The sequence below is a fragment of the Bombyx mori genome, chromosome 4 (assembly GCF_030269925.1).
Source record: "Bombyx mori chromosome 4, ASM3026992v2".
NCBI classification, from domain to species: Eukaryota; Metazoa; Arthropoda; class Insecta; order Lepidoptera; family Bombycidae; genus Bombyx; species Bombyx mori.
The window spans coordinates 13,099,821-13,121,506 of record NC_085110.1 but is presented as its reverse complement, the minus strand read 5'-3'; the positions used below and the strand labels follow the sequence as shown (position 1 = coordinate 13,121,506).

Below are 21,686 nucleotides of genomic sequence, written 5' to 3'. Positions count from 1 at the left end.
AAGCTTCAATTAGCTTAAATAGCCTAATCTCGTTGAAAAATAAAGCATGACTTGAGGATACTGAAATTAAAATGATATAATTACGTATATCTTTAGAATGTCGCGGGAATCCACTGGATGTGGGCTGCGGCAGACTCGGTCATTGTGGCGAACCGCAGGACACCAGTGGATGTTTATGGGCTGATGATAACGATGATATGGTAAGTATATATCATTACATAATAAATAAATAAAAATTCTAAGCACGATAAAAAAACATGCTTGTAAAGAGTGAAAACGTATTTCGCAATATACTTATTCAGGTGCGATTTGGAAAAGAAAAGCTTAAAACTCAAGAACAATGAACATAGAACTGGAACGGTAGACAATACAGCTACTTTTCACTTCGAACGAGATCCTTTTTGGTGCAAATTTACGTAACAGTTCGTTGGTTACACGTAATATGAATGACAAAATTATTTACGCGGTCTTTGACAGATGTAGGCGAAAAGATATTTCTTCTTCTATGAGATAATTTTTCATGAATATGACAAAATGAATTTATTTTAAAGTTTTATTTTTCACTGACTACAAGAGAATGTTCTCAATCGGACCGTATGTTTTATTTATGAAATCACTAATCTTTGATCATTCATCAGGATGGGAGTAGTTGGAGGAAAGGCGGGGGTGGTCACTGACCAACAGGCCATTGCCCACTCTGAAAATCGATGGTATTGATGAAATACACTATTATCAAGGCCAATGAACTACATTTTACGAAACACCACTTTACATTAATAAAATAAGATAAATTGGTTATTATCAAAATCTAAATAATCTCAAAATCAATGTAGTCGACTCGTAATTAGTACATTAATTAATTCATAGAAATTAAAAAGTTATGGCAGCTGGCTGCTCCCACTAAGAAAACTACCTAACAATGCTAATGCATCAGTTTTACAAACTTTAATTAATTATTAAAATCTTAATACTAAATAAACAAAAAATACGTTGTTAAAATCACGGTCCAACAAGCTGCTTTCGGCGGGCTGCTTTGTGAGCTGTTAATTTTTTATAAGTTGCCGGTCAACCATGGGAATCACAGGTGCTTGTTTTTATATTATCCGGTTTATCAAGTTTAAGTCATATTTATACGTCCACCTTGTGGGAACTAACGGTCCACAGATGATGCTTCAACATATTGACATTACGTTTATTTAACATGAGCTTACGTATTGTTTTACTAAAACCACAGGAAAGTGAGAATAGCATGACTATTATTATTTTATGTGACTTTCTTGCTTTTCTCAAGCTTACAGATTTTGCACCGATAAAACCGAGCACAGTAAGCGAGTTACGTAACATATCCGCTTTCACATTCGCCTTCGTTCATAAACTTTTCATTGTAATATTGAAAACATATTTTCATTGGTACATTTAAATTATATAGCGTGTTTTAAAGGTGTCACCGAATACTGTCTCTGTTTATTGGTTGTGCATCCAGTTCACTATCGAGTGAACTCGATTAGTTCACTATCGAGTGAACTCGATTCGCACGAGGCCTGCTGCGGCTAGCCCGCCAAACTCAGGCCAAGCGTTTGCTCATGGCCAGTCAAAATGTGAAGTTGGCCCAGTCTTGTTTCAAACGTCAACGCGTGTGCACGTGTTATTCCATCCAAACATCCTTTTCTCAAAACTTGTTTACAAATAGGTGTGTAATTACGTAGCCAAGCGGATAACCGTAAAAGGTAAGATAATTGTGAAATTAAGCCTGTTATATTTGGTGGTTTTAATGCGTACGTTATGACAACGTGAAACAATAATAAATTATTATAATCACAGATCATAGAAACAAGTGTTTCTATGATCTGTGATTATAATGATTGGTCGCGGGTAAACAATACCCATGTGTTAACTTTTGTTTTTTAAATTTAAAAAATTATTAAATTTTAGAAAAATGGTATTAATTTTACTAATTCATTTAGCATGTTTATGTATCCTTATTTATGCATCCTCAGAACATAAATAGGTTCACGTGAAAGATATTTTTTACGAAATAACTTTGATCATCGATCAGAAATGTTATTAAATTAAATCTATAATATATTTCAGTAGTAAAAACATCTGTCCTAAATTTTCATAAACAACAAAAAGTTACACGATACAAAATATTTTATGCGTTTATCTATATATTATAATACGTGAAGCAAAAACCTTGTACCCTTTTTTACGAAAATTGCGCGGACGGAAGAGTATGAAATTTCCCATACTTAAAGAGAATATAGAGGTGTGCAGAATGCATAAAATTCGTAAAAAATACATTAAATCAATAATAAAAACATTACACACACCACCATATATTTGACACACACACGCATATATATACTCGTTAATTGAAATAAAGTCACTCAGCCCTTTGCTTGTGATTTTAGTGTTAAAATTTATTAACTAGCTATGGTCATAAATAATATTGTATTCTTCTTTTCTTTTTGTATACTTTTAAATGGTACTATATATATGTAATTAGATAATAAGAGCGTTTTTAGTATAAAATTCTATTTAATCTAGTCAGATTAATCTGCTAATAAAATCAATAAAATGTAAAATAATAGTGGCGAACGTCCATGGCCTAGTGGTTAAGATGATCGGTGTCTTCAGCCGTATCGAGCTATGCAAGTTGGATGGATTAACATGGTTCAAATTATGCAAGCAGGTACCAATATTAATATAATAAATACGTTCATAGCATATGTTCACGAGCGACTACGACGCTGATGGTAATCCATAGGGTATTAAAAATGAAAAAACATAAATACAGATGGAAATTGTTTTTCACACAGGTATATGAAATTTTCCAATTAAAAAAAAAAGGTCTACAATAGCCACTTCTAATGGGAAAGATCAAAAAGCAGCAAGTTCTACGACACAATAAGTGTAATAACAAAAAAAAAATTATCTAGGTCGTAATGCAAAGCTTAATCAACGTGTTTAAACTTAGTAAAGGACAGTGTAAGCGGCCTTCAAGAACCGTCTATTATCCATTGTATTACTACAAGCTGTTGTGTACTGCGATGTATCGGGGATCCATGACACGCTTTCTACGATAAGAATGGGAAAACTCAAAGTAGACTAGCGATCGGGACTGATGGCTTTGCGGATTCTTGAATGCAATACGCTCCGTCAATATCGGATATTGGTATTGGATTCCCAAACTGCGTTCGGTCTTTTGGCGAACGTAAAATTTTATCTAAATAAATATATAAATTTAAACAGTTTCCCACATAACAAGTACACTCTTAAATTTCGTATAGTAATTTATTCTTACGAAATAGTAAATACATAATACACATCAGCCTGTGTAATGATTTACGTGAGAGGGGAGGGGAACGCGGGCTTAGGCTATTTAAAATAATCCAGGACTGATACGTCTCCTTAATAACTTTAGTCGAGATTAGAAGGTCAAACCGGAACACGCCTAATACAAATCGAAATGCAGATTTTAGTAGATATTTAACTTGAAAATATGATGTTTAAAAAATATTAATATGTGAATTTGTGTCAATACAGGTATGTAGTATATAGGTGATAGAAAAATTGAAAAAATAAAAAGACTAAATCCACTAATTTGATTAAAGTACTAGCTGTACCCGACCGCTTCGCTGGGCATTTAAAATATTATTTCTCACCCCCACAAACATTCTCATCATTAACGCCCCCGCAACTGGTGTAGGGAGTCCAACACTCATATAAATATAATCTATCCATTAAGTACATGTATTTTCTACATGGATACAAAGTTTCAAGTCAATCGGATGCATGGTTCAGTAGTTATAACGGAACATCCGTAAAAACCACTGCAGATTTATATATTAGTATAGATAAATAATTTAATTTTTTTTTTAAATTATCGGCTGTTAAGTGGAGGTTGCTGTTAGTTTTAAAATAAACAAAGACAAGCAATTAGCATGATGTTGTAGGAGAGCTTGCGGCTCGTGACGTCGCCAGTCCCGCTAACCAAACAAGCCGGACGTTCACCGCCCTACCTTTATTACCTGCTCATGTTGTACGAATACTGCTCATTAGGAAACTTAGGTTAGTAACACCCAGCAGCCGTTCAACGTGAAAGACATTATGTAGGCATACTAGCCGGCCTGTACTTGACTTTTTTTTCTATATAAAATAAAGCGATCGTTTTTGTTTTTTGTATGAGCCTCACATCGCACCTATTTTAAGTAGTCCCCGGAGACTGTACGAACGAAGTCACAGTTCAATATACATATATTTACTAACTAGCTGACCCGGTAGACTTCGTAGTACCTCAATCGATAAATAAAAGACCTAAACTTTTGTATAAAACTAAACTTAACAACAAACAAAAGGAATCCGTCCGACGGGGGAGACATCAAAGGAAAAACAAAATTGTTATTTTTATTTAATTCCGAGCATTTTCATATTTATCTATCTTTTAAACCTTCTCTGGACTTCCACAAATACTTCAAAACCAAAATTAGCCAAATCGGTCCAGCCGTTCGCGAGTTTTAGCGAGACTAACGAACAGCAATTCATTTTTATATATATAGGTAAAGGTAATAGGTAATTGGGTATATTATGAAGCCGTATGAGTAGATTCCATCAACTAGATCATTTGCACAGAGAAGTCGTGCGTCTCAGTCCGATGGGTGGAATTGACATTACACATTAAACTTCAGGCTTCGGCTCGGGTCACAAGGTCGGTGGTGACATTTACATTGGGATGTTTATGACATCGGCTTATTAAGGTAGTTTTAAGTACGAATGTGGAAGGCTTTAGAAGAAGAAGTAGACTTAAGAAGAAATGGATCGATTGCGTGAAAGACGATATGTGTAAGAGGGAAGTAAGCGAAAAAATGGTATATGATAGAGGAGTATGGAAGGAGAAAACATATTGCGCCGACCCCAGGCGCCTGGGAGAAGGGCAGGAGATTAATGATGATGTTTATGGACATCAGTAAACACGTAAAACTTGGACAATGAGTATTTTCACTCAAGTAGTGGAGTAAATAAATAAATAATCAATTAATTTATAAGTAACAAATATGTACAAGCAAAATAAAAATAAACCTTACTTAACAGACCTTAACATACCTTGAAATGTAAATACTTTAGTGGATGCGGTAAATTCATGTCGCAACTGGAGTATAGTTAGTTTCCTTGAATTTTTTTATCACGCAGCTGCACGACATTTAAAAATAAAATACTAATTAAAAGTTAATCCGTCACACGATGCATGAGTCGCGTGGGAAATGCATGCCGCGACCAATTGTCAATTAATCGGGAACAATATATGTTTCGACATCAGTGTGAACACACATTGTATATTACAAGAGCATGGGAATCGTAAATCAAATCAAATAAAAAAAGGTTTTATTCAACATAAATGAAAGTACATACTTGTTGAACGTCAAAAGAACTACCGCCAATTCACAAGAATTAGCCTCCGTCCTGAGAAGAATTGGCAAGAAACTCAGCGGGCATGTCTTTATTTTTATTTTTTTATTATTAGATTTTTTTTTAATAGCCCTAATAGTAATAGTGAGCCAGGCACATAAACAGGTACACTTACTATCACTAATACATTTGTAATGTCATAGAAGTAACGGTACACAATTTTTTTTTTTTTTTTTTTTTTATGATTGAAAGTTTACTGGTGGCCCGAAGGCCTTTCCAGTTTCACCAGGACAGGTGGGCGAGCAAAGGCTCAGCCAAGAGGGGTGGGATTTGCTAACAACTGCCCGAGCGCCTCCGAAGGAGACCTAACAACTCAAGAGCAATTGTTTCGCGAATGAATCTACTACCGGATCGGAATCGCGACCCGCTGAGAAGATCCGGCGAGAAACTCAGCGGGCTGATGCATGGGTTAGGTTGCACGTCGACCTCTTTGTCGAGTTCGACGAGTACGGTTACCGGGGTCCCTAAGCCTGCCCCTAGTATTAGAGCTGAAGGCATCTAATGCAAAGGTTATTGGATCTGATGGATCCGTAAGGACGTGTCTAGGGCGTCGACGGTGACTGGCTCCTGCATGATCAGGATTCGGGGAGTAGTCAGCGGCGGCAACGATAAGGCGATTATCATGACGCATAGCCTTATCGAAGTATCGTTCCGACGCTGACTTCATGTATTTCCGAATTGATTCGAGGCCCAGGTCGTCGTGTAGGTCAACGTTCCTCACGAACCACGGAGCCCCGACAGCTAACCTGCAAAAGCGGGATTGTAGGGATTGGAGGGTGTCTATGTGTGTGCGGGCCGCGTGAGCGAACACCACACTCGCGTAAGTCATGACGGGCCTTATGCAAGTTTTGTAAAGTGTCACCTTGTTCCGAAGGGACATTTTACTCCGCTTACAGATCATGGGGTAGAGTCTACCGAGAATAAACGCGGCACGGTCACGGACTGATTTTATATGCGGGCGGAATGTCATCGATGCATCCAGGGTAACGCCCAGGTACTTGACCTTCCTGGCCCAGGGTATGGGTTGTCTAAAGAGAGTAATCGGGGGTGTGAGATTCCTCCTCCTAATCCGGGAGGAAATCCGTGTGGAGCTTCCCCTCTGAAATAGCACCGCAGTACTTTTCGCTGGGTTGATGTCTATGCGCCATTTTCGGAACCACTGTCCTAGGGCTAGGGCTGCGCTCTGAAGCTTCTTCGCGATTAGGGACTTATTTCTACTAGAATAGTAAACAGTCGTGTCGTCGGCGAATAAAGCTAAATGGGTCGGCGGCGACCGGGGAATATCGTTGACGAATAAGCTAAATAGGAGGGGTGAGAGGACAGAGCCTTGCGGGACTCCAGCTGTGAGAGGTCGTGGGGAGGAGCGGGTTCCCTCGACTCGATATCGAAAAGAGCGGTTCGACAAGAAGTCCCGTATGATGAGCACGAGACTATCCGGCACGCCCATGTTGAATAGTTTGAAAATCAAACCATTGTGCCAGACTTTGTCGAACGCTTTTGCGACGTCGAAGAAGAGAGCTCCCGTGTATAACGGTTTTGGTCGATTAAGCCCCACAAGAATGTGCTCCGTGAGGCGGTGCACCTGTTGAACGCATGAGTGATTTGTACGGAATCCGAATTGTTCATCGATAAGAATGCCCTTGGATGAGACGAAGTCTCTGAGGCGTTTGTAGAGCAGACGCTCATACAGTTTGCCTAGAGACATGAGGAGGCTAATCGGGCGGTAGCTCGTCGGATGATTTTTTGGTTTACCGGGTTTATGTATGCCGATAACGTCCGCTTCTTTCCACACCGCGGGAAAGATACAGTTCGCCATAGCGGCATTGAAAATAGATGCCAACATCACGATGAGTTGGACGGGTAGAAGTTTAATAACGCGGTTGGATATACCGTCGGAACCGGGAGCCTTGCGAGGACGTAGGTCTTTGATCAAGTCTTTAACTTCCATCGGGGTGACGGGTGGTAACGCATCAGAGGGTGGCAAGGAGGCTCTGCGTTCTACCTCACTGTCTACTAATTCTACATGAACAGGGTCCACGGATTGAGTGCTGGGCGTGCACTGGGTTTGCAATGTATCGGCCAGCAGCTCTGCTTTTTCGTCATCATCGAACGCCGCGAGTCGGCCTGAGGGGCCTACGAGGGGGGGCATAGTTACTACCGTATCCGATTTGAGAGTACGAGCTAAGCGGTAGTAAGACCTTTGAGAGGGCGCGAGTCCTTCTAAGAAATCAGACCATCTGGCATCTCGGACTTCGGTGATGCGAGACTTTACGTCGCGTTGTAGGGCACGCATTCGAATACGATTTTCCGCGGTAGGATACCTATCGTACGCACGGATCGAGGCGTTCTTAGCTCTAAGGAGTTCCCTAATATCGTCGGGCAATTTGAAGCGGTGAAGGAAGTCCTCCGCTACAACTTGCTTCGATGACCTATCTAATGTCGAGGTGATGTGTGACGTTACGATGTCTATGGCTTCAGCGGTATCCTGAGGAGACGGGATAGAGTCCGGACTAAACGGAAGCGATGGTGGATCAGATTCAGCCAGGCTGATGCCCAGCGTGTGCCAATCCACCACAGTCCTCGTGACGGGAACGGAATCGGGAGCGCGACCGAGCTTCATAACGACGGGACGGTGGTCTGAATCTAACTCTGAAACTACTTCGATCGAGTGTAAGCGCAGAGTTACGTTTTTTAATAACGCTATGTCGAGTATATCCGGGCGATGCGCGATATTTAGCGGGTAGTGAGTCGGGGTTAGCGGAGCGACGATATCGAAGGCGAGATCATCGACTAACGCGTCAAGCCGCCTGCCATTCGGGGTTGTGGTGTGTGAGTTCCACCTGATGTGTTTACAATTTAGGTCGCCCGCCAGAATGACAGAGCTCCCCATACCGAGCAGCGCCTCGATATCACTGCTTAGAACGATCTTATCCGGTGGAAGATAAACGGACGCGATAACGATCGGCGCGTGTCCCGTCAGTGAGATTCGGCACACTGATGCTTCGATATTAGCGAGCGCGGGAGGATCGAGCGGGACGCAATGCAGGGCTCTTCTATAGTAAATGACGGTACCACCACCACGGGCAGAGAGCCTGTCGTTCCTGACCATGTTATAGTTCGCGATTTTAGGGTCACGGCGCGCGGGCTTAAGTAGGGTCTCCTGCACTAAAAAGATATCAATTTGGTGGTCACGCAAAAAGTCAGAAACCTGATCACGTTGATTTGCGAGACCGTAAGCGTTAAAAAATCCTATCGTTACGGATAGGGGCTTTATTCTATTTATATACGCCATTGATTACCGGCGGAGTGAGGGGAGGACGTACGTATTTAATGACGCGTATACGTCGGCGTATTCCTGCACAACGGCGATAAAGTGTTGTGCAGTGGAGGCAGCGCGAATGGCGTCGCCCAAAGCGTTAACGCGCTCAAAGTTGATCGACTGAAAGAAGTCGATCGCTAAAGCGAGATTGTCGGACGCGGTCGGAGGGCAAGTCGCGGGAGAGGGACGAGTCGCGGGGGCGGGACGAATCGCGGAGGAGGGAGTTGTAGCCGTGTTCGTGTACGGCAGCGGTTTTGCCCAGGCCGAGACACTGGGCACCGCCGCCGGAACGAACGCTGGCTTAGCCTGCGACGCAGAGGGTGCCGAGGCTTTGATGTCTGGGCCGGAAGCTCGGAGGCGGTTTTGGCGGGCGACGCGGCGATTTATTTTAGGGGCTCGGGGGCAACCACGGTAATTCGCGGGGTGACCCTGTGTTCGACACAGGACGCAGCTAGGCGGTTCCGTCGCGGTTTTTTGGTCGCGAGCGCAGAGGGCCGTGGCGTGATCGCCCAAACACTTAACACATCGGGGGCGCGCGTGACAGTTACGGGAAGAGTGCCCGTACAATTGACAGTTATGGCACTGGCTAGGAGTGCCTTTTTTATGGGGGGCTTCGACAGCGATACCAGAGAGCCTACAGACGGTCTGTGTGTTAAAGATTTTCTTACCCTCGGGGGTAGGCTGGAGAGCGACTAGAACCATATTATATGGCTCCCTACCGCGACCGGTGTGCATACGGTCCACAGAATTCACTGGTAGGCCTTGTTCTAACAGGTCGGCTTTTACGAGCTCTACATCTAACTCTTTAGGGATTCCGCGTATTACAACGCGGAGTTCGCGCTCCTCCTGGAGCGTATACGTATGGAAACTTATACGCTCCTTACGGAGGTAAGAAGAGAGGGCCCTATGGTCGTCGGGTGTTTGAACCTTAATTTGAATGCCGTTCGCGAGGTTACGGGCATTCGTGAAATTTATATTTTTGGCCTTAAGGGCCAGGCAAACTCGATCCCAAGCTGCCTTCTCCTGAAGGATAACCGGGGGAGGGGTCTGGGTTTTATTTTGTGCCACCGGACGCGGCGACGGAGTGGCACGGGCTGGGGGCGCAACGGGAGTCTGAGGGCGGGGGCGCGACGCGTTCACGGCTTTGCTAATTTTAGCGGCCGCGGGAGCTCGAGACTCCGCGGCACGCTTCTTACCCTTCTGTACCAGGGTGAATCCATCCGTCGATGAGGCGGGGGCGAGGTCGACCTCCATGTCCGAGTCAGAGTCGGAGCACGAGGAGGCGGGTGCAGGCGACCTACGAGCAAGTGTAGGTGTTTTAGAGGGCGCGACGGAGGCCGCGGATGATCGCTCAGCTGAAACGATGGTCACGGCGGACGACGCAGCAGCTTTTCTCGCCAGTATAGGCGACACGGGAGCGGCAGGCACGACAGAGGCTGCGGTGCTCAATGCAGAAGCTCTGCACGCAGGTACAGGCGACGCAGGAGCAGCGAGCGCGGCGGAGTCCTCGAGAGGGCTCGCAGTGTGATTGGCCTTGAAGGCCAAAAACTCCGAGGCGAGCTGTGGGTGGCGAAGTCGGAGGAATTCCGCGAATACAGCGTCCATGATCGCTGAGTACCCAGGTGGGGCGGCCCCGGGTCTTGAAAACACTCGCCTTGCGGCGAGGCCCCAACTTCTCGGACCTGAGCGGTTCTATTGAACACAGGTGGCAATGCGGCGCGATTACTACAGGACAAAGAAAAAGCACAACAAAACAGAAATTACGAAAAGAAACAAAACAAATAAATACTTGCAGGAAACCACTTTGTCGGCAGATGTACCACGAACACAGAAACAACAAAAGGAAACAAAACAAATAAAAACTTCCAGAAAGAGCACTTAGTCGGCAGATGTACCACAAACACAGGCCGCGCGAACAATGGCCGGGCTAACAAAAGCCGGGCGAACAAAGACCGGGCGATCGAGTGGACGATGAGCACGTCCGCACGTGACGGGTGCCTCTATCGGAATGGTACACAATTGTCGAGGCAACAACTCTAACTAACACACTTACCTAAATGTAACCGACGGCTTGTTTGTCGTATTTTTTTTTTCGAATCGTGAACATTTCTTAAGAGAGAGTCGATTAAGTGTATTTACCGACAGGTTAAGGCATCATCCGTTACCTGCGTTAAATTTCACGATATACCTAAAAAAAAATTCTACTCTCAAATATATAAAGCAGATGTAGAGGTTACAGAGTGATAGCAACTTTAAAGTATTTAATTTGATTTATCATACAACGGTATAAAATGTATTCTGGGGTCGATCTCCCGATGGTATTGTAATAACGGTACTCTTGCCCTTCAAACCGAAATTCATCACTTCGATGCGATGGTTGTATATTGAAATTAAACTATATTTATTAATTCTTTTTTTTTTTAATTTTATTTTGATATTAAACCTTATTAACATCTGAATTGTGGTAACATTGGAAATTATTATATTAATATCGTTATAGAATTTCGTCCAGAAGAGTATTTTATAAAATTTATAATCCACAAAATATACAATGGACAAAAATAAATTAACTTTACTGTTTTGAAACAATATGAAAAATAATTCGGAAACATTTAAATTATTCGAATCAATGTTAATCTTGAATTTTGAATTCATTTAAAAGGTAAGTATGTAAATTAACAAAAAGTCAAATCAAAATAATTTAACATAACTCAGTCCACACAGTAGAACAGATCTTCCAACGCGCTTGAAGGAGGCACAGTCCCCAAGATACTGGCTACGTTGCCTCGTTGGACAGCCAGACTCACTCTCTGTGCAAAGTACCAGCCAGCCTTAGCATCATGTGTAACCTCCTTCAAGCGTTTGGAGATTTCTGTTAAAATGTTAATCTTATTATCAGTCTGGCATATTGGTTCTGGTTCATTAACTCACGAAGCAACATAAAAATCAAAAACTTTTAAGTCCGGTTGCGAAAATTAGTCTCGTGTTTTTGTTTCCTAATGCTTTTGAATGGAATCACTAATTTTGCAAAATTTTGCTAACTCTTGATAAATATATATCGATCACAAAATATTCTATGCATTTTAATCGAAGTTTACGTGCATTCAGTTAATCAATTAATTTTGAATTAATGAGGAACTCGATAGAATTTTGATGACAAAGGCCGCGTGCGGATGGGCGCATGCCATCTCACTTTCGGAAAGTCTGCGCTCACGTCACGCGGAACATGTACTGTGACTATGTTGTTAATTCAATAAATAATAACAATTGCTTCACGTTAACTACAATTACTTAATCGATTACATTTATGAGAATAGAGAGACCACGTTAATATGTATGATAAAGAATATCGTGCAAAAAGCACATTTTGTATAGAATATTTAATAAAAAGTCTTATCAAAATCTCGTTCTAGATACAAAACATAAAAAAGAAACGAAAGAAATGATAAATATCTCCATCACGACGAAATATTATCTTATTGCAATGAGCTGTGCACGACATGCCTTTTTTTTTATTTGTTTTTCTACAGATCACTCCTCTAGATTAATAATAGTATCAAACTTACTTAAAAAATCTGGAAACGAATCACAATTTATCTACTTATCAACATATCCATTTAAGCCGATTTTCTAAACGTGTCTGGTCACTGACTGGCGCCCACGTCTGTGAGTCATACATTCGTAATATTATACCAGGTACCAATTATGCTGGCCTCCGTGTAATTCGAAGTGTTGATTATGTTTCCACGTTGCTGTTATTAAACACATCTGAATCAGGCGGTCCACTTTCTCACATGTAGGTGTAACGACATCCGTGCGAGACAAGTCAGATCGAATAACTAGAAGCAACCAGCAATAGTTCCAATAATTCAGTTAACGCGTAGAGAAGGAATGAAATTTCGTATTTACAAATATTTTATTTAAATTAATATTAGTTAAATCTGAAATAACTATTTCAAATATAAGAATGCCGCTTCGACGTCGGGAATGGTATTAAACTGCTATAACAAAGAAATGAATTCAAACGCCCAAAAATATTGGTAATTTTGATAGGTTCACATGTAGCTTGTAATGTAATACGAAGTTGACTGGCAGCCGTAAACCATGTTCTCTCAAGACCGTACTATCCGCCAATCTTTACATTAGTAACGCAATTAGAAATTAAAAGGTAATCCTAGAAATCAAACTAAAATTAAGTTTCAGAATAGCTTCATTTTTTTCTGCAACAATTCCAATACACCCTGTACATGAATTACCACGCAAATCGTAAAGTTTGAAAGCGTCAAATCGATAAATCTGAAACGTTTAGCCACACTTTCGCTAGAGAAAGCAGTCGTACAATATCTTTGTTTTTATATCCGACATGCGTGCCTCAGACTAGACTAGATTCAGTAAGTCAATCGTTAATATATTCGAATGTAAAATTATAATACAATAGAAAGAATCAAGATAAATTCCTATTAACCATAACTATTACTATCACTCTGTGATTTACGAATAATTATGCAAATATAGTTAAAATATGCTTGCTTATAAAACAGTACAAAGATTGTTTTGATGTCGTGTAACGGGTCTATTGAAATCTGCTATTTTCGTTCGCTATGTATGCAAAGTCTTAAACTGTATAAATTTTCTTTTAAGTTCACGAAGATTGAAATTATTTTATTTCGGTCGAATGACGGTACGAAAACGGCTTAGAAAAATCATGTGACCGTTATGGATCCATTATTTCTGCGATAATACAGTCATTTGCTTTGTTTCATAAACGTTTATTAGTAGTATACCCGATTATCTGCCCATACGGGTATGCCACTATCCTGCCTTTGTCTGCCACAAAACAGTCACGTGTTCCGGATTAAAGAGTTTTAAGACCGCTATAAAATATAGTACAATTGAGCACTGGCGTTGACACTGTGAGGGGCTCCGGTAATCACTTAACATCAAGGAGGTCGTGAGCTCGTTCTGCTGTCAAAGCGATAAAAAACTATCAGTCTGACATTGACATTTCACACCCCCGCAGCCACAGTGACTACACACCGAGAAATCGTTTTATTTACAAAACCTTAATAATCAATGAGGTTTCGCCATCACCAGACCATCGATTGCAATAGTATTGACTAACAGCGGCTCACGACGGCTGTGCGTGTTTTTTTGCTTCTGTAAAACGAGATAGCATACGGATAGCGCAACAACTGTTTCGAGCAATTGTTTCCGTATTGCAACAGTTATTAGTAAGACTCCGATAGTAATTTACCGCAATCTCGTTTAGCTAAGACAATCGACGTTAATATTTATTTCCTTTGACAATAAATTCGCAGATGTTCTCTTGACCTGGCCGATTTATTAGGTTACCATCTCGTTGTGAATGCCGCACGAATATGATGTCAAAGCCTGGACTGTATAATATTTTATTGTCGTGCTCGCTTCGCAGCTGGAACATTCAAGAGTGGTGGCAGTTCGAGCTTAGAATGCATCATACCATCAATATTAAGCCTAATTATTTTACGAGTTTGATTCTTATCACGCGTTTTAACATATATTTTAAAAGCTATTCGATAGCGGGTATTAGATAAAAGGTACATAGGTATATATTACTGATCATTAAAAAAACAATATAGTGCCTGCTTCCAAACGTATTTTGTAGTTTATTCCTTAGTAGATGTACCTGTCGATTTCGCACAGTTTCAATTTGTAATTGAAATAGAATGAAATATAAAATACTCATCGATTTTAAGGTTCGTATTGAAAAATTAGTCACAAAGTGTAAAGTCAACTTAATTAAAGATCAGTCCAACTGAGTTTCTCGCTGGATCTTCTCAGTGGGTCGCGATTCCGATCCGGTGGTAGACTCTGCGAAGCACTGCTCTTACTAGGGCTAGTGTTAGCAAATTCTCTCAGGTTGAGCCCGTGAGCTCACCTACCCGATCGGGTGTTACTGGAATAGCACCATAGGCTACCAGCGAATAGGTAGGGAAAATAAAGATCAGTACTAATTGATGGGTAATGTTCCGTCAATTGTGAGTGAAATAAACCAATCACGTTGTATAACAAAGTAAACTCGGATTTTCTACTGTGCTTAGAATGCCGACATAACATAACATACGAAACATGAATAAGACTCCAATCCCGAATACTAATTATCTTTCACAATGATAACTCTTATTAGTATTAGAATCCAAATCTCATGGTACTAACTACTACGAAGTCTAACCAACGAGGTAATAGAGGATAAACAAAAAAAGCCATATATCTATGAAGAAAAAAAAATGTAATTAAATCTACTATTACGATTTTATCTCCCTTTTTGTATTATCATTCATGTCATTGATTTATGATCTCCGACATTTCCTATGCTTTACAGTTTTCGTGATGAAAGACGACTGAAATTATATATCTCTATATATAAAAATGAATTGCTGTTCGTTAGTCTCGCTAAAACTCGAGAACGGCTGGACAGATTTGGTTAATTTTGGTCTTGAATTATTCGTGGAAGTCCAAAGAAGGTTTAAAAGGTGAATAAATATGAAAATACTCGAAATTATACAAAAACAAACAATTTTGTTTTTCCTTTGATGCGTCCGCCGTCGGACGGATTCCTTTTGTTTTTTTTTTAATTTATTTTATACAAAAGTTTAGGTTGAGGCACTACGAAGTCTGCCGGGTCAGTTAGTTGACAATAAAAACGCGAGATTAAACCATACAAGTAGTTTTAATTTTGTTTACGACTCGCGAAATCGAAGAATATACTTTAAAAATCATATTGTCTCCAAGTAACGTCTTTCTGTTTCCAGTTTGATAAATCACATGAAAGATGGAGAGCTGGTTGGACGACATCAAACGCGTGAGAATCCCACGACCGAAATTCGGGAACAAGTATCCAGTGGAGCCTCCCAAGGATTACTTAGAGAACAGTGACCTCAGCGGCAAAACGAGGCGACACGATAACAAAGACTTTGTTAAAGCGACTGAGGAGTTACGTCGGACATTACAAGAAAAACTATGACCGCCATTAACAGATATGTTTGTAGCTTCAAATTTCCTCATCTTAATCGAAAATGAATTTAACAAAAACTCCTTGCCTTTATCAAATTAAATCGGTACAAAGATCTATGCCTGCACGGATGAGTTCCACCGTCCTGGGTTCTTCTGTCATGAAACAATCATGCATACTGATTTGAGGAATAAGATAGCCGTTAGAAGGAGAACCGTTATTCTAATGTAGTTGAGGCTTTGACCTTATATTTCAAAGGGGAAGCCGTTATCGTGGGTGAGGGGGGATGGGTGATCTGTACAAATGAAAGTCCAGTTTGAAATTATTTATTAATGAAGTTATTAAAATGAACGAGCTCAATTTCTATGATCGGTTAATAATGATTTGAGTGTTTCAAATTTCTGTTGATGCACGAGGTATATTAATAACTACTTTAGTTTTTTATTTATTTGGACAGTGTACAAACTATTCTATAATATATTTGTATATGTTTTCAAATACTAATCAACGTGAATTCTTTATTAGCTTACTATAGTGAAAACATTCATGATTTACAAAAACTCAATAATTGATCACTGAATGGAGTATTCAGCTCTTGGCAAGTTTCCATCTAAGCCGTTATGGTAATCATATATGTAGTGCATTTAATTTTATTGGGATGAAGGTAACAATCTCTCCATCAACAAAAAAAGGCTTGCCGCACTCGCGTTTCTCTGATTTAAGTTAAGTTTATCTTAAATTAATCAATAAAATGTAATGTTATTCTTTTGTTAGATTTCCATTAATTTAGTTGTAGTAGGAATAAACTGGTATCAGTACCCATTAGTGCGCTGTAAGCTTAGGTTTTTGCGATGATTAAATACACTTTTACGGCTTAACTAGAAATAATAGACTGTAGGAAATTGTAAACCGAACGTAATCAAAGTGAAATTAAACCATAAAACTGTTGTTGATTATAACTCCAATTGAAAGTTCTGTCAATAATTGGGAATTGAAAAGTAACGAGCCCATACCCATGGCAAAGATCCGTCGTTGCTTCACTTTACGAATATCTCTTTGAGAGTATTCATTTGACCTAGATAATTTCAAATATCATAAAGATATTCTTACTTGACCCACTTCATAACAAGTTTGATTGGAAAGTTTCCTTATTTTTATATAAGTCGAAGTAAATGCCAAAACATGTATGGAACGGCTATCACTGTCATGAATTTTTATTGTTATTTTAAACTGAAGTTTTACATGCAGTATTAAGTTTACTAAAAAACAAACGATTTGTTATCAACTCATTGTACTGTTTTTGTAGTATGTCAATTATTAACATAGAAAAATGTTTGACTATGAAGATTTGAACAAATACTGAGGTTGATACTAGTATGGCAATATACAGCGAATGATACATGTAGAATCTTCTAGAATTCATTATAATATTGCAGAAATATGTCAAAACCAAAAATATTGCATGAATTTTTTTCAAAACCTAAAGTTCCATCCTGTCCATTAAAATATTAATATATACCTATATTTAAGGATCTGTATAAATTGCACAAATCTCCATACGCCTCTAACTTTTCAAACCCGTTTGACTAATTGTATGTAGTCTTATTTTTGTAACAGGAAACTATAAATCAATTGTTTTGACTACAGATTGTTACTAATTAAAATACTTTTCATTTAGTTAATAGAGCTTAATTAAGTATAAAACATAAGATTAAAATTTAGACTGATGTTATGAGATTTATAATGGTCCGTTGAATCTCGTTTGATTTTAATTTAGCATTTAATAAAGTGTATTGTGTTATTACATTCTGTTTAATTTAATTACCACACAAAGGTAGTTAAATGTTTAAGTGTGTATTAAAAAAGACAATCAACGGCCTTGTAATGAAAAATTGAATTGGGCATATTATCGGAACTGAAACTATTTCTAATTCTAATGTTATAAGTCTGTTAGCTCATGATCTATGCAACTGTAGTATTCGGTCACGGGACCCGTACACACATTAACTCTCTTCAGGTCATCCAATCCCGATTCTGCAGGATAGCCGTCGGAGCACCGTGGTACGTTAGGAATGTAGATCTTCACGACGACCTAAATCTAGTACGTAAGTATCTTAAGGAAGCGTCAGAACGCTACTTCGACAGATCGGCGAGACATAAAAACTATCTTATCGTGGTCGTCGCTAATTACTTATCCGACCGCAACGGGGTAACACACGGCCGCCGTCGCCCGAAACATGTCTTGTCGGATCCCCCGGATTCACTCTCGATGTTTCTAGGTCCCTCAAGTACCGGTCATCGAGCGAACTGACCCATAGATACAGCCCACTGAGTTTCTCACTGGGATCTTCTCAGTGGGTCGCGATTCCGATCCGGTGGTAGATTCTGCGAAGCACTGCTCTTACTAGGGCTAGTGTTAGCAAATTTTTTCAGGTTGAGTCCGTGAGCTCACCTATCCGTCCGGCCGTAGCTAGAATAACCTCCTAGACTACCAGCAAATAGATAGAGAAAAAAAGCCCGTTAGTGTAGTAAATTTAACAAAAATACCTGCTAGTCTAGTCTTGCAAGTGAGTACTTACTTGAAAATAGTATACTTACTATTCATACTTAGCGAATAGTGCAGACTTTAATTGACCAACATAAGTCGTATTTTTTTATCGCTTTCGATAGGTCATGGGGCTATTCAGAGGCTATATATCGAAAACTTTATTCATAATAAATGTAATAACAATGAATAAAAGCGTTGCAAAGTTTATGTTCTCAGAGTCGTATACTTCCTGTATCGGTTCGTGAGATGAACACGGCGCCATCATCCTACTGGCACAGAGCCAAATAAGTTTTAGCGTATCTATCTATCTATCAGACATAATTCATACGCACAGAGCCTTTTTGCCGTTATATATTATCTAATAAAACCAATCTAATAGGTCTACATCAATAAACTGAGCAAACAAAGACGCAGCCAACGCTCGAACAAGAATTTTGTCAATGCTCAAAAGCAATAAAATCTACATCGAAATATTGCTTATTTACGTTCTATTGTTTTTGTTTAATTAAAGCCTTTATATTTTTGTTACGTTTCTTCAATGTCTAGATATACCCGATTCTAATATTTTATTATATGTATCTATCTATCTATTGAACAATAGATGAGTGTGTCGTATGGAATAATAAAATCTTTCTATTCAAATTAATGTCTACATTCTCCTTGTTAAAATTTATTTTTTACTTTCAATCATGTTATTCAATGTTCTTAAGCCCCCATAGTAATTTTCTATTCCATACTTCATTACACGACCTTGATAGAAATTGCTAAACGTATCGATAGGTATTGTTTCATACAAGGAAGGTGGAACGTTACTAATAACTCCATCAAAATAGTTAAATTCACTAACGCGTTTTATTGCACGTAATGTGTCGTAATATAATATTCTAATAAACTCATCTGAGAGCGGTTTCGAGTTATATTACGGATTCACGAAACATGAACTTCCAAAAATCACACTTAGTTTAGTTATACTCAGCTAAGTCAATGGATAGTGTTTGCATTTAAATAAGAGTGTTTCTTATTGTTTATTTTCCGGGAACTATCTATAATTACTTGTCCTGACCGATTGATTCATTAAAGCAGAACCCAAATCGTTGGGGCTACAAACTTTAAAATTTGAAAGCGGTTTATTTATATGTTGTATTAATAACATGTTAAAAAACACTGAAGTAATGGTTTTTGTAAATTTCATCAATAAGAAGGGAAAATCAATGATGACTGGTGGTCAGAAAGGCCGTCCCTTTTAATGTAAGAAGCACAAATTTCCATAAACTCGCTTCTGGTTAAATAAAAATGTACCCCAAATCAGCGCTTTTCCAAATTTTACCCGGTAGGTGTGTAAATTAGGGGACGAAAATGTACATAAGATTTTTTTTTATTGCTTAGTTGGATGGACGAGCTCACAGCCCACCTGGTGTTAAGTGGTTACTGGAGCATATAGACATCTACAAAGTTAATGCGCCACACACCTTGAGATACAAGTTCTAAGGTCTCAATATAGTTACAACGGCTGCCCCACCCTTCGAGCCGAAATGCATTACTGCTTCACGGTAGAAATAGGCAGGGTGGTGGTACCTACCCGTGCGAATTCACAAGAGGTCTTACCAGTTCTACCACCAGTTAAAAATTACTTTGTATGTTTATGTATTCTTAACAGTTCATCTGATTGTAATCATACTTGATATAGTTGTGATTGGTACTCCAGGAGAAGCTTCTGTTATAGTAAGTACAATCAAAGTTCGATGAGTCGTGAGTGGTTTCAAGAAGAAATTTATATCTATACTAATATATAAATCTACGCTGGTTTTTACGGATGTTCCGTTATAACTACTAAACCATGCATCCGATATACTTGAAACTTGGTATCCATGTAGAAAATACATGTACTTAATGGATAGGCTAATATTTATATGAGTGTTGGACTCCTACATCAGTTGCGGGGGCGTTCATGATGAAAATCTTTGGGGGGGTGAGAAACAATAATGCTAATTTTAAATGCCCAGCGAAGCGGACGGGTACAGCTAGTCTTTCATACAATTAGTGATAATCACAGTGGAGCGGGGCCGAGCTCCGAGAGTACTTTATAATAATACCCACTCACCGCGTCATCATAGTGCTGGGTATGCAAGGCTGTGGTGCTCCCTTCGCGCGAGTTGCAAGGAGAAGAGTGCCGGCGAGAATGTCTACCTTCTTCTTCGTACTCCTGCATATATTCATAAAAATTACAGCAATTGTTTGCAAATATAACAAAATTTTGTTATAAAATAAAACACGCCGTCGGGCTGTTTTACTCTATATTGTTGTGATTCCCTATATGAAGGTGAATCCAACATTCATTAGACAGAGCAAAAATGAAAAATAAAAGTATTAAAAAACCACATTCATTTTATAGCTTTGATATACACTAAGAGTTTATCTTTCTTATATAGTAATAATACTCTAAATTAATTGCTGCAAGCGACTAAACACATACTTTTCTAAGGACATGTGATGCAAACCCTGCACAGAAAAAAATCAACAGCAAATTCACGCGTTATTATTTAAAATACGCCAATTTTTCACAAGTGCCACAACAAAGAATAATTAAAGCATTGCCACCGCCTACAAAATATAAAGCCGCGTGGCGTGCAACACAACAAACTCACATAAAAGAAAACACTAATGAAGTTACAGTAGATGTGAACTTTATGAGGGAGTGTGATGCAGTGAAGGTATGAATTAAGACTGCAGGGAGAGAGTCCACCAACTGTCTCGACGGTGCAATTGATTTTTCGCGCTATTTTTGCATGCTGGCACAGTTTCGTCGGGGTTAAAAGTAAAGCTATTGTCGTACGAGTATTACACACACCCTTACATTTTGATGATCTATGTTACCTCTACCAAACCGCACAACACTCAAACGACGTCAATAATCTTCAAAATACATTTGTGGCTTAGTCTCACTCTCGCGTTTATTATTTTCATTGCATTTATTTCATTATTTAACAACTTTAGAGTTGCTTTTGAATCAATTTATTAAAAAACGGTAATTCGTAAAGATGATGATAATTGAATAAATGTTTTAGAAGCACGTGACGATATATTACAGAATTTACACGAATCTCTTTATTTACTTATGAAATTTTTTCTAGATGTTTTACTATTAACTAAGTAATAACCTATTGTTTTCTCTTTTGGTTCTAATCAGAAATAAGAGTTTACCCAGATAAATCGACGGATTAGCTGACGACCCACCTCTACTCCACGACTTCTCAATCCATAGAAATCACAATATAAATGTCTCTGCTATCGTTAAGTTTTTATAGTACTGCATATAGGATAAGTCTATCAGAGTCCATAGACAAGCTCACCGGGAATGTTGC

General features: G+C 39.2%; 1 protein-coding gene and 1 long non-coding RNA gene across 7 annotated transcripts in view; one reads left to right on the top strand and one right to left on the bottom strand.

Moving 5' to 3' along the window:
• LOC101740884 (whirlin) overlaps positions 1-21,686 on the bottom strand; it is a 100,412-nt gene that overhangs the window by 17,360 nt on the left and 61,366 nt on the right. For 5 of the 6 annotated variants that reach the window (XR_009973001.1, XM_038021923.2, XM_062668285.1 and 2 more), the window contains one exon: positions 20,426-20,527. The exons of the other annotated variant lie outside the window; for it this stretch is intronic. Coding sequence is in view for 4 of the 5 variants with exons in the window: in XM_038021923.2 (XP_037877851.1) it covers positions 20,426-20,527 (102 nt within the window). In the remaining variant the exon portion in view is untranslated. The remainder of the gene's footprint in view (positions 1-20,425; positions 20,528-21,686) is intronic. 6 annotated transcript variants of the gene reach the window in all.
• LOC105842317 (uncharacterized) lies at positions 1,463-17,580 on the top strand. Its single transcript, XR_001140012.2, has 2 exons — positions 1,463-1,727; positions 15,577-17,580. It is a non-coding gene; the product is annotated as an uncharacterized LOC105842317 (long non-coding RNA).